Source organism: Erythranthe guttata, chromosome 13 (genome assembly GCF_056151865.1).
Source record: "Erythranthe guttata isolate IM_541 chromosome 13, IM_541, whole genome shotgun sequence".
NCBI lineage: Eukaryota > Viridiplantae > Streptophyta > Magnoliopsida > Lamiales > Phrymaceae > Erythranthe > Erythranthe guttata.
The window spans coordinates 11264398-11277900 of NC_142545.1; the positions used below are offsets into that span (position 1 = coordinate 11264398).

The 13503-nt window shown below is 35.1% G+C and overlaps 3 protein-coding genes across 3 annotated transcripts; all 3 read left to right on the forward strand.

Moving 5' to 3' along the window:
- The first annotated feature begins 1995 nt into the window (after positions 1-1995).
- On the forward strand, positions 1996-3736 carry LOC105953730 (F-box/FBD/LRR-repeat protein At5g56420). Its single transcript, XM_088812406.1, has 4 exons — positions 1996-2065; positions 2408-3087; positions 3161-3295; positions 3363-3736. The coding sequence occupies exons 1-4, from the start codon at positions 1996-1998 to the stop codon at positions 3633-3635; spliced, it is 1158 nt and encodes a 385-aa protein (XP_088668532.1). The 3' UTR covers positions 3636-3736.
- A 1211-nt stretch (positions 3737-4947) lies between these two features.
- LOC148765898 (putative FBD-associated F-box protein At3g50710) lies at positions 4948-6757 on the forward strand. Its single transcript, XM_088812407.1, has 5 exons — positions 4948-4959; positions 5042-5161; positions 5649-5924; positions 6010-6144; positions 6253-6757. Exons 1-5 carry the CDS (start codon positions 4948-4950, stop codon positions 6526-6528), a joined length of 819 nt encoding a protein of 272 aa, XP_088668533.1. The 3' UTR covers positions 6529-6757.
- A 5526-nt stretch (positions 6758-12283) lies between these two features.
- LOC148765899 (FBD-associated F-box protein At5g38590-like) lies at positions 12284-13256 on the forward strand. The gene is made up of 3 exons (XM_088812408.1): positions 12284-12679; positions 12766-12900; positions 13002-13256. The coding sequence occupies exons 1-3, from the start codon at positions 12284-12286 to the stop codon at positions 13254-13256; spliced, it is 786 nt and encodes a 261-aa protein (XP_088668534.1).
- Positions 13257-13503: the final 247 nt, after the last annotated feature.

Below are 13503 nucleotides of genomic sequence, written 5' to 3' on the forward strand. Positions count from 1 at the left end.
TGTAGACTGCTTCTGCCCAAAACATTTTCGGCATTCTTTTTTCATCTAGCATAGATCTTGCCATCTCCATCACCGTTCTGTTCTTTCTTTCGGAGACGCCATTTTGCTCAGGAGCGTAGCCGACTGTTAGTTGGTGTTCAACTCCTTCATCTTCGCAGAACTTGTTGAATTCTTTAGAGGTGTATTCTTTTCCTCTATCGCTTCTTATAACTTTAATCTTCCGATTGCTTTGATTTTCTACTAGATTCTTGAACTTTCTGAAGATATTGAATACTTCCGATTTTTGTCGCATAAAGTAGACCCAAGTCATCCTTGTATAGTCGTCAATGAAGAGAATGAAGTACCTATTTTGCGTCAAGGATGGAGTCCTCATTGGTCCACAAACATCGGTATGCACGAGCTCTAGAATCTTCTTGGATCTCCAAGCCTTGCCTGATGGGAACGGTTTCCTCTGCTGCTTGCCAAGTAAGCATCCTTCGCATACGTCGTCCTTCTCGTGAATAGCCGGAAGATCTTTCATCATTTTCTTTTGGTGAAGAATCTTTAATCCATGAAAGTTGAAATGTCCGAACCTCCGGTGCCATAGCCATGACTCATCTTCTAGAGCCTTCATGGCTACTTCCACGTGCTGCCAGTTTATAGGAAAATTTCTCTTTTGTTGCATTTTAACTTTTGCTATTTCCGTTCTTGTGTTTTTGTTATCATATATTGTGCACGAGTCTCCTTTAAAGAGTAGAGAATATCCTTTTTCCATCATCTGACCCACGCTTATGAGATTCGTGTCGAGTTTAGGTACGAGTAGGACATCTTGAATAAGACGCGTACCTTTCTTAGTATTGACAGCAATTGTGCCTAGACCTTCAGCTTCCACCAGGGCTCCATTGCCGAGTTTTACTTTTGTCTTCATGGACTTGTCTATATCTTGAAAGATCTCCTCGTTACTCGTCATGTGATTACTGCAACCACTATCGATGTACCAAGTGTCATTTTTTACTTCAGATGCAGCATGGCAGGCATAGAATAGATAATCTTTCCTCTCATCTTGTTCTGTGAAGTTGGCCTGATGACTTTGTCTGGAGCGGCAATCCTTCTGGGCATGTCCGAATTTTCCACAATTCCGGCATTGTAGTTTTCCCCGAAACCAGCAATCTTTTTCGAGATGACTAGTTTTCTTGCAGACGCGACATGGCGGGTATTTGGATTTCGTATCTTCATATTTATCTCCTCCATTTTCTTCAATTCTAGAATTTCCCCTTCTAGAACTTTCTCCAAATTTTCTTTCCTTATATCTTGAATTTTGAGACCGAATTTGGAGTTTAGACTGAAAGGCATTCTCCATTGAATCACTTTCACGCCTACTCAGTCTTTTCTCATATGCTTCAAGAGAGCCTACCAACTCCGTGACAGAGAGAGTGGCGAGATCCTTTGTCTCCTCAGTTGTTGTAACGATTGGATCATATTTTTCCGGCAGACTGATTAATATTTTCTCGACTACTCTTTTATCGGAAATATCTTCTCCATTAGCTCTTAATTGATTAACTAATTCCCTTAGTCGAGAATAATATTCATTTACGGTCTCGGAATCCTTCATTTTCATATTCTCCAAATCCCTTCGTAGAGTTTGAAGTTTAGTAGTTCGTACCTTTGCATTGCCTTGGAACTCCTCCTTCAGGGTATCCCACGCTTCCTTTGCACTTGTAGCACCGCAAATTCTTGGGAAAATTGAATCCGCCATAGCCATTTGAATGTTGTAGAGTGCCAAGTTGTCTTTTTCCATATCCTTGGCTAACTTATCTTTCTCCACTTGAGAGAGTTTAGAAGTGTCGCTAGGAGTAGTGAACCCTTCGTCGACAATCTCCCATAAGCCTTGAGATTTAAAGAAGGTCTTCATTTTGATAGACCAATAGTCATATTTTTCTCCAAAGAACATAGGAAGAGCAATTTGGTTGTTAGATAGTGTATTGGCCATGGTGTAAGTTAATGGAATAATATAGGATGGTTTTGGAAATAGTATGTAGTGAAAGGAACACCCAAGTCTTTGATCGAACGGGGCTCTGGTACCACTGTTAGTTTGTGAGAGGAGGTGGATAGTAATTTGGAGATAGTTTGATTTATTTGGAGAGAAGGGACAATAGGACTTAGTTGAAGGAGAAGGCTTTATTAGTTTTGATTTTTAGTTGATACTAGTTTACAATGCCTCATAGCCTATTTATAGGCTTCATGGATGAATCTAGAGAATTGCTAGAGTAGTCCTTCTCTAGAATTCTCCTTACAATTATACATTTTCTTGAATATTCTTCTATGGCTAGAAGTATCTAGCTAGCTTGAGTCCTATAGATTATTCTAGTTACTATTTTACAAGACTAATATTTTTAATTATTCCAAAATTGAGCATTAATTTCAACAGATTTATTTCTATATAAACTGCAAACTATTAACACCTTTCGTCTTACCGTTGAGATTGGCTGTGACAAAGATGATCTAGTGGGGAAATGGGTTACCTTTGCAGTTGAGCGGAGTGTGCAGAATATCGATATTTGTCTCGATTATCACGCTCATTTGCCTCCCGGCCTCTTCACCTGCAAAACCCTAGTTGATTTGAGCATCGAATCTTTCGGTGCAATCCCCATCGTAGGGAATGTCATTTGTTTGCCCCGCCTTAAGAGGCTGCATCTAATGTATGTCAAATACGAGGGCAACGAATCCCTTCCGCACCTTCTCTCCGGCTGTCCAGCGCTCGAGGAGTTGCTAATCCACTCAAACACCGATTACGAATCTTTTAAAATATATTCCCCCACAATTAAAAGGCTCTTCGTCGATCTTCATTATGACGGTGAGGATTCTGACAACGAAGAAGACTTCTGCAACTACAAGTTGGAGATTAAAACCCCCGCTCTTGTTTATCTCCATTTGGCTGATGACTCAGCCAAACATATCGAATGTGGGGCGCTAAACTCCCTAATCGAAGCTGATATCGATATTAAGGCTTATATCAATGATTTTATTTATGCTCGATCTGTGGTGGAATTATTTGATAGGCTCCGTAACGTGAAATGCCTAAAATTACAATTATCATGTTATACAAAGGTGTGCATTAAATCCTTTTTCAGCTTAATGAATATTTGTTTAGTCATGGTAATCTTATATTGTGTCTTTCCAGACTATTCAATCAGCATTCTCTGCCCGGACAATAAGTTTTCGTAACTTAGTCAAACTCGAGTTGACTAGTGATTGCCCTTTTCTCTTGAAGTTCCTTGAAGATGCTGATAATCTTGAAATCCTTATTCTCCACGAGGTTTGTTGACGCAATCAATTTTTTTTTCTTTCTCTTGTTGTGTCTATTCTAATAGTGATATAATCAGGTTCCTAGACATAAAGAAATAAAAAGCTGGATGGAACCCCAACAAGTGCCAGCATGCCTATTATCACGTCTTAGAACTACAAAGCTTGTTGGCATCAAAGGTAAAAGACTCGAGTTTGAAATTATAAAATATCTTTTGAGGAATGCTAAAGTGTTGGAGAGGATGGAAGTAGTTTATTACTGTTCCCTTAATCCTTACGAGAAGATTGATATGCTCCAGAATATCTCAGCGTTTCAACGAGGATCCAGCGTATGTGAAGTTAGATTTGTTTAGGGGGTGGTGGTTGCATAATCATAAGTTGTTGTAATGTTTCTTGATGTCGTCTGTATTGAACAAACGCTGTTTCTTTTGAATTGCTACATGTACTTCGGGCCTCTATTACGTGTTTTCATCAAGATCATCTATTTTATGTTTGTGACCTGCAACATTCACCAATATCTTTACTTTGCATTTCTTGTTACTATTGTGTGACCAAAGAAATTCACAATCTTTACTTTGAACATTTATTTCGAATTTTTGTTACTGTTTTGCGATGAAATATGGTCTTCTAATTGTCTGATCGAGGAGAGGGGGGGAAATATAAGGCGCTTTTTTTTTTTTTTTTTTTTTTTACCGATGCCTTGCTTATCAGGTATCAAAAATGATAAATTTGATAGTAATTATTTGAAAACATATGTAACCTTGTATGCAACATCTTATTCACTCTAGATAGAAAGTTGAAATTCTACAATTTCCGTTTCATGTTTCTTTTCAGGACATCTAAAATAATTTACTAAAATAAAAGGAACTTGTGTTCTATAAATCCCCTCCTTACCTACTTTCTAATTCATAATAGAATTTGAGTTTAGAGAAAAGAAGCACTGGGATTACAGATATGGCAAAATGTCAAAACACTAAAATACTCCTCCAATTTTTAATGTACTTCAATTTCATTCACTAAATCTCAATTTAATCCCTATTTCACTCCAATTATTCAATTTTGACCTCTAAGGCTCTAACCAATTATGACTGCCGCAACTTTGGATTTTCTTTTTTATTTTTTTTTTTAATGTTTTTTTTGCTAAAATTCTTTGGCTAAATTCTTTTTAAATGTTTTTTATTTCTCAATTTTTTTGAATGTTTTTTCAAATTCGCCGTATGAAGCCTCAAATTCCCTGTTTAACATTTGTGGAGCTGGAACATCACAATCGAGCAACACATATAATTTTGGTAAGTTTCTTCAAAGTTAATATCTTTGAACTTTGGTTTTGGAATTTGGGAGGTGGTATTTTTGGTTTCATATCAAATTGTATGTTGTAGTGTACAAGATACAAATTTAAGGATACTTACTATAGCTTGGAGTAAAATCAATACCGGAGTCACTCATTCACGACATTTTCTTTTTCTGAAATTACCCAAAGCAGGACTTCGTGCGGCAGCACCTTTGTTCGAACAACTCTTGCAATGTGCGACTTCGTATTTTTTTATGGGTTTATGACTTCGAATTTTCTATCATTTCGAACAAGAATGCAAATTTTATTGGAAATTTGGGAGTGGTTTACGCGATTGAAAGATATTTTGGTATTGGATGACTAGAGTTTACAGGATGACGAGTGAAGTGAGAATTGAGAAATGGGGACTGGATTTAAGTGAGTTAGAAATTCGGGGATTGAGTTTAGATTGACAGATTTGTGTACCAGGTCGATTTGACAGCTATATGCCACTCTGTGCCATGTTTTTCGGCCGAATCGACTTATGGTGTAAGGATGTCGACTTTTAACGGTCAGATCGACATCACGTGCGCTACACGTGATATTTCCGTCTATTTTGACTGACGAAGTTGATAGCCAACATAGATTGTTAAGAATTAGCAAGTTCGAGAACATATTACGTAAATGAAAAAGTTTGAGGATGAAAATCATTTTAGTTGTAAAGTTTAGAGGCATAAAATATAATTTTCCCTTTAAATTTTTGTGGGACAACAAAATAGAATATTTGATTTTGTAAAACAGGGGGAGAATCAGAAAACCCTCCATTTATTTGGGGGAAAAAAACCCATCGTCTTCATTAGAGACTCAGTCTCCTTCAAATTTTCAGGCTGAATAGCTAAGTCCTTTTCTCGATTTTGTTATGGAGATAACGGAGCAGCAGAGCAGAAAACGTCGGAAGCGTTGGCACAAATTACAAAATAAGCCCTCGATTGATAGACTTAGCAGCTTGCCTGGCTCAGTCCTCTGTCACATTCTCTCCTTTCTCTCAACTAAGCACTCCGTGAGAAGCAGCATTCTAGCTCGACGCCCAATTTAGTTTTTATCAACCGCGAAGGTCAAGAAATCATCAACAGGGTTATGTCGAAAAACGCTCGAGATAAATGCCCCTGCACTTGAATATCTCCAGATAATTGATTATTTCTCGGAGCATATCAAATCTGGGTTGCTAACCTCCTTAACTGAAGCACGTATTGAACTTCACAGCGACGAGAAGAAAAAAGATGAATTTCTTCATTCTCGAACTGTGCTGGAATTTGTCGGTAGACTTTGCAATGCCAAGCTCCTTACATTAGATTTAGTATATGAGACAAGGGTACGGTTTTCGATCTTCCATCAACTCATTCTCCGTTTGTTTAGTGTTTGCAAGTATCTAATACTATATGTGCATGTCCTTACAGATTATCGATTTAGTACTCTCTGCGTGGACTTTACCTTTTCGTAATTTAACCGATCTCGAATTGAAAGCTGATTACCATGTTCTCTCAAAGATACTCGAAAATGCTGATAATCTTGAAATCCTTATTTTCACCAAGGTTTGTTGATGCAAATATACAAGTTCTTAGCTTTCCCTATTTTATGTCTCCTTTACTCTTTACTTAAGTAATAGCCTCTTTTTGGCTTTATGTTTTTGTCATTGTCAGTGCTCTCACGATTCAGAAGGCTGGACAGAACCACCACAACAAGTGCCGATATGCTTATTATCACATCTTAGAACGATAAGGCTTTCTTACATCGGAGGTGAAAAGTACGAGCTTGAAATTATAAGATATCTTTTGAGGAATGCTAAAGTCCTGGAGAGGATGGAAATAGTAGATGCCGATTTGTCTGCAAATGAAAAGATTAATATGATCCAGGAGATCTCACTTTTTCAACGAGGATCCACAACATGTCAAGTTGCCTTTGTTTCAGATTTGTAAGGGGCCGTATAATCATGAGTCGTGAGGTCTCTCTTATTGCTTCAGAATCGCTTACACTTGGGGGCCTTGTAAACTTTTGGATCGGTAACATTAATTTTACTTGTAAGACCCTACAACATTCACAATCTTTAGTTTCAACCGTTTGTTGATATTTTGTGATAAAAAAATATCTTCTAACTGCGGAAGAATGGCTTCCGTTTTTTTCGAATGACTACCTTATAGTTTCTAATGTGATCTAGTCCCTTATCCTTATTCCACCTAAAAATGGCAAATTTGAATCCAATAGTTATGTTGAAGCAGCAGGTGTTGCAAATATTGTTCTGGTGGTTGCATTTGCATGGTCGAGGAGTTTAACAGTTATCTTAAGTTATAAATACTGGCCCAGATAAGCCATGATTAACTAAATAGTTGGACTTAATTTGATGTTTGGTATCATCAATAAATTGCCGGGTCGACCCGCCAAAATTATATAATCATGACTTATCTTGCCTTCTAATGAGTTTTTTTTTGTTGGACGTTTCAAGCTCCAATAAAATAATTAGGTTTCATTAGATTATTTAATATTATATTGGCTAATCTTATCTTACCAACCAAACGGGCCTTGATGTCTTATTTATTAGGTTTCTGGTTTAAACAAACAGGATATGTTATATTAAAGTCCAAACAGGATTTGCAAGATTCTTCTGGGGTCTGAATTATTCAGGATTTTGACAGCAATCTCAAGTCAATAAAGTCTCGATGTCTTGTATATTAAACGGCCAAACGTTCTTTCATAATTGGTTTATCTAGTCTATCTCTGAATGTGGCTTTCTTTAAATTCATCTTTTTCGGTAGATAATAAATCAGTTAGTTTATAAATTTAGGGTTTTTATACATAAATCTCTGATCAAAGTGTAATATTTCTTTTTCGTCAATAAGCACATTCATTTAACATGTATTATAAATAAAGGCAAATTTAATGTTTATGACAACATTACATGAACTCTTCAAACCCAATTCACAATTGTAACACTAATTTAACTTCAATTTCATCATTTTTACCACAAAAATTCAATTTTGACTTTTCTAATTTTTTTAAAAAACTTTTTTGTTCATTGCCGAAGACTAGTGTTGATGACCGACTTATTTTTTCCTTTCTTTTTCTTTTTTTTTTTTGTTTTTTTGTTTTTTTTTTGCTGCCCGCCGTTGATTGTTGATTGTAATTGTGGTTGACAGTAAAATTACTGTAAAAAATAATATTATTGTTGCATTGTAGATCGGTCACCATGATAATATTATTGTGGTTGACAGTAGTATTACTGTCTAGTATTGTGGTTGACAGTAATATTACTGTCTAGTATTGTAGTATTGTGATTGACGGTTATAGTACTTGTGCTGTCTAGCATTGCAAAACTATTGTGGTTGACTGTAATGTTAATGTCAGTATTGTAGTAGTACCATGGTTGACAATAATATTACTGTCTAGTATTGCAAAACTATTGTGGTTGACAGTAATGTTACTGTCAATATTGTAATAGTACTGTGATTGACAATGATATTACTGTATAGTATTGTAATAAGATTGTGGTTGAAAGAGTCAACCTCACTAGTATTATTGTAATTCACAGTATACGACAGTAATACTACTGTTAACTATATCAATAATAATATCGATGATGTATCGCTCACCTTGATAGATTTAAATGGGAACACCGAGGTATGTCTCTGCACGCGAGTATATACTTTGACCACGCAAAGCTGAACAACTGGGTCTCTAACCTGCAAAACTAAAGCCCTTGAATAAAGCCGAAGTTGATCCAGTCTTTGGCGGCGCTGAACTTTTTCTTTCTCTTTTTTTTGAATTTTTTTTCTTCACCATCTTTTTAGCACCCGTTTAAAGAGCAATATTGCTGTGGTTGACAGTAATATTAACTATATTACTGTTAAACACTGTAATATTAACTATACTAGAATTTAAAACAATAATATTGCTCTATTAATCTCTAGCACAATAATATTAACACAACAAAAATCAGTATTATTGTGTAACAGAGTAATATTAATATGTTGACTGTTCAACAAAGGGTAAACATAATAAAAAACCAAAAGAATTAATATTGATGTGGTTGACAGGAATATTATTGTAACAACAATAATATTACAGTCAACTACAATAATATTATTGTGTTTACAGAAATATTACAATAGTAGTTAGTAATATTATTACGTGACTCCGTCAACAACTCAGACAAAAAGAAAACCAAAAAATAATAATAATATTGATTGTGGTTGACAATAATATTACTGTGTTTACTGTTATTTTACTGTCAACGACAGTAATATAATTACGTTGATTTGTTAACAAATAAAACAAAAGCCAAAAAAATAAAAATATTGTCACTAACTCTTATTGTATAGTCAACGACGGTACAATTACATAAATGTATTGTTAACGACAGTACAATACGTTAATGTGCTGTCAACGACAATATAATTACGTTAATGTATTGTCAGTGACAATATAATTATTGTTAATGACAGTACAATTACGCGCGACGGGGTAAAAAAACGAATAAAAATTTATGGGAAAAAAAAGATCAACGTCGAAAACCGGCGGCAAAAAAAAAAACAACGAAACAATGCTTCTTGAATTTGAATCAATTCGTGTTGGGATTTAATGCGCGGTAACACTCAACTTTTCTTTTACTACCGATCAGTTGAGAAGATTCACATGTTGACCTCTTCGAACATTTAGAAGACAACTCTATACCCCAATCCTTTCTCATATCCGGATCGTTTACCAATTACCTTATTTATAATTTCCCCCTTAGAAGTTATACTTTCATTTTCATTTAGTTCATTCCTTATATTTTCCGTTTCAACTTGTGAACATTAACAAAGTCAAGTCCATCATATTCGATCTTATCAAAAAAAAAAGTCCATCATTCGATATTTAGATATATAAAATATAAATATCTAAATAAATTCAAATCTTTTATAAGGGGAAGAGGACTCGAACCCTATACCTTTTACCGTGTTGATAAGGCTAGCTACCAACTCTCTAATGAGTAATGAGGGTTGATATCTTAAAGGGTTAAATACAAAAACATCTCTGAACTATGAACTTTGTATCATATACCCATGTACTGCACATAAATACAAAAACCCCCATCACATTACATTTTATTCTAAAATATGATGAAAATACCCCTACAAAACTTTGAGCCATTTTCAGTCAATTTTACGTGGAAAATTTTGGTATTTATATATTTTTTCTCCAAAACATCTAATTGCTTAAAAAAAAAAATTCAGAATAAAACCCTTTTTTTTGTCATTTTGAGTTTCTTCATTGTTTTTTTCTTAAATGTTTTCCGATAGTTCAAACATCCTAAGATTACAAACATCTTTACAATCCTCTGATTGTTGAGAATTAGAACTACCGGAAGACATTCAAGAAAAAAATGAAGAAATTCAAAATGACAAAAATAAAATGTTTTATTCAGAAATTAAAAAAAAAATCTAAGTAATTAAATATTTTGGAGAAAAAAATAAAAGTATCAAAATTTCCCAAGTAAAATTGACTGAAAATGTTAAAAATATAGTGGAGAATGGCTCAAACAAACCCTTATATTTATAGGCTTAGCAGGGGTATTTTCGTCAAATTTTGGAAAAAAATATAATAGTAGGGGAATTTTTGTATTTATATGTAGTACATGAGATATATGATACAAAGTCTATAATACAAGGGTGTTTTTATATTGGGATAATTAGCAAGACCCCCCTCATCTAGGAAATGTAGTTAAGAAAACACCCCCTCCTAAAAATAATTAGAGAAAACCCCCTAGTTAATATTCCACCCAAATACTATTTTCATAATTCCAAAACTACCCTTAATTGTTCAATATACTCTCTCAAAACCCTATCTCATTTTTCATTTACCATTTTCCTTTCTCGTTATTCGTTTCTATCTTTTTTCTCTATTCTCTGTTCTTTCTTCTTTGTTTCTTTTTTTTGCTTTCTCCGACAAATCTTCTCCTCGCCGCCCCCGTCGCAAGATGAAGAAATGCATAGAGTCTAACCGTCGGCGCCTATTAAAAGAAAACCTCGTATCGAACTCTAATTTGATAGCGATTCTGAGTTCGAATGCCACGATTGCTACATCGACGGCGAAAAGAGGTAAAATTGTTGATTAGAATCGGATTTTGATGGGTGATGGTTCTACTTTGGTTGATGGCTTTGTTTTGATGATTTTGACCGTAGTACATGGTTCTGTTTTGATTGTTTGGATAAAAAACAGTTAGAATATGGAAGTGGGGTGGTGATGCTGTGGTATGGCGACGACGTGGTGACGATGAAGAACAAATCTAGGGTTTTTTGGTGGATTGTGGCGGAAGACGGCGCATAAAAAAAAATTCGCGCAGGCAGGGCCCTTAATCGACTATGTTCAATAGTCGATTAATGCTTAATCGACTATGTTCAGTAGTCGATTAAGGTTAACCGACTCTAGTTGTTAATTTTTTTTTTTTGATTTTTTGTTTATTGATTTCAATGTATAAATCAATTACAATGTTTGTATTTTTTTTTAAATATAATTGATTTTGTATTTTTTTTTGTAATTGTGATTTGTTATTTTTAATAGTTAAATTTTTAATCGACTATCCATTAATAAACCTGATAGAGAAAAAAAAATTAAAAAAAAAAATTTAAAAAAAAAATTAGAAACAAAAAAAAAAGTTAAAAAATAAAGAATTTCCTTAATCGACTATGAAGCACAGTCGATTTAAGACTAATCGACTATGCTTCATATTCGATTAAAAAAACGGGAAAAAAAAAAAAAAAAAAAAACGCGGAGCGCGTGACCTAGTGATGAGGTGGCGGGCGGGGTAAAGCTGGAAAGCATAATAGCTGAAATTGGAATTGGACTTTTCTCAAATGGTCTAAAATATTTTGGGCCTATCACCATTAAAAAAAGTAAGGGGTATGTCAAAGAGCCCCTTTTATATTTAACCCTATTTTAAATGCCTTTTGTGGAAGCGGGATTAAACCTTTTCAATTTTGCCTATGAACATTGGAATTGCAAATTTTACCGTAATTTTACATAGAGAGTCAGAGAGACGGTCTAGACTGTTGACTACAGTGTACGCTTATGTGCTTAACTGAAGAGTCGCTCATAATTATTTAAATCAAACATTTTCTTTAAACTCCTTCACGTACCTTGGCTTTATATATATATCGGCAGTATTTGTTCTTCTTCGCACTCACAAAGCCTCTTTTCCCATTTCGTAATGAAGATAACAAAACTCTCAATCGATAGACTCAGCGATTTGCCGGACTCGATTATCTGTCACATTCTCTCTTTTCTCCCAACAACTAAGAACACCGTCGCAACCAGCATTCTAGCTCGAAGATGGAGGTATCTCTGGTCTTATGTCCCCAATTTAGTTTTTGACCACCCAGATGATAGTACTATCATTGATAGGGTTTTATTCCTGCATGAATTGCAATGTGTCGATACTTTTTGCTTCACCGTGACTGATTGTTGCAATGACCATCAATTTGAGACACGGATTAAGTTTGCAGTTGATCGCAATGTGAAAAATCTCCACATTCATTTTTACCGTCAAAATAGTATACGTGCTTTACCTGGATGCGTCTTCACCTGCAAAACTCTTGTTGATTTGAGGCTACGGAATTTCAGTATCTTCCCCTCAAGTCGTATCTTCTCCGTAAGTTGTGCCGTTGTGTGTTTGCCCTCAAGATTCTTCATCTACACTATATGAATGGAGGATACGAGTCCCTCTCGGATCTTCTTTCTGGATGCCCAGTGCTTGAGGAGTTGGAAATCCAATTGTATTGTTGTTTTTGTTCTTGTAAAATATCCTCACCCACAATCAAAAGACTCGTGATCAATTATTTTGATGTTGAACCTGGCTACGAACACAAGGGCTACTACAACCTGGAGATAAATACCCCAGGCCTTGTTTATCTCAAGTTAGTTGATATGTCAAACCAGCATATCAAATGTGGGCCGCTAACCTCCTTAATTGAAGCATATATCAGATTTGAGGATTATGTCGATGGAGATTATCTTTATTCTCGATCTGTGACGGAATTTATTGATAGGATCCGTAAGATCTGTTGCCTAGACTTAAATTTATCAGAGTGTACAGAGGTGTGTGTTATACCCCCTTTTCAGCTCATTTTGTATTCCTTTGTTGATGTTAATCTTATATTGTGTTTCTGTGCATGTCTTTCCAGACTACTCAATCAGTGTTCCTTGCACGGACTATAAGTTTTCGTAACTTAATCAAACTCGTATTGACTGCTGATTGCTGTTTTCTCCAAAAGATGCTCGAATGTGCTGACAATCTTGAAATCCTTATTCTCCGCGAGGTTTGTTGATGCAATAAAATAGTTTTTGAATTTTTTTTTTCTATCGTCTTAAATACGTGATATCCTTCTTATTTTTTTTTTTTTGTTGTTATTATGATCAGGTTCAAGAAAAAGTAGGAGGTTGGATGGAACCCCAGCAAGTGCCAACATGCCTATCATCACGTCTTAGATATATAAAGTTTGTTCCCTTTTTGCATAGAAAACGCAGGTTTAAAGCTGTGAGATATCTTTTGAAGAATGCTAAAGTCCTGGAGAAGATAGAAATAGTATATCCCCATTATCTTGATTCCAAGTCAAGGAATGCTCTGATCCAGATAATCTCATCGTTTCAACGAGGATCTACTGCATGCATGTGAACTTGTTCCCTGTCCTGAGTTTGGTTAGGGGAAGTAAAATGGTGTTGCTTCTGAATTGGTTTATGTATCATCTATTTTAATTTATTTGCGTGGGCTATAGAATTCACCATCTTTAGTTCTTTACTATGCATTTTTATAACTATATTTTGTATCCTATAAAATTCGAGACATGGATTCAAATTGTTGCTTGGTTGTGCTGAATTTTTCTAATTTTCAAGATTTGTCTAAACGGTATCCCACATTGTAC

Excerpts from the sequence above, each read along its gene's own strand:
- LOC105953730 (XM_088812406.1), top strand. The coding sequence starts at position 1,996 with ATGGTTTTGGAAATAGTATGTAGTGAAAGGAACACCCAAGTCTTTGAT. Across the intron at positions 2,066-2,407 it reads AACGGGGCTCTGGTACCACT|ATTTATTTCTATATAAACTG; the intron begins GTTAGTTTGTGA and ends TAATTTCAACAG. Across the intron at positions 3,296-3,362 it reads AAATCCTTATTCTCCACGAG|GTTCCTAGACATAAAGAAAT; the intron begins GTTTGTTGACGC and ends TGATATAATCAG.
- LOC148765898 (XM_088812407.1), top strand. Across the intron at positions 5,162-5,648 it reads GCGCTACACGTGATATTTCC|TTTTTATCAACCGCGAAGGT; the intron begins GTCTATTTTGAC and ends CGCCCAATTTAG. Across the intron at positions 5,925-6,009 it reads ATTTAGTATATGAGACAAGG|ATTATCGATTTAGTACTCTC; the intron begins GTACGGTTTTCG and ends ATGTCCTTACAG.
- LOC148765899 (XM_088812408.1), top strand. The coding sequence starts at position 12,284 with ATGAATGGAGGATACGAGTCCCTCTCGGATCTTCTTTCTGGATGCCCA. Across the intron at positions 12,680-12,765 it reads ATTTATCAGAGTGTACAGAG|ACTACTCAATCAGTGTTCCT; the intron begins GTGTGTGTTATA and ends ATGTCTTTCCAG. Across the intron at positions 12,901-13,001 it reads AAATCCTTATTCTCCGCGAG|GTTCAAGAAAAAGTAGGAGG; the intron begins GTTTGTTGATGC and ends TATTATGATCAG.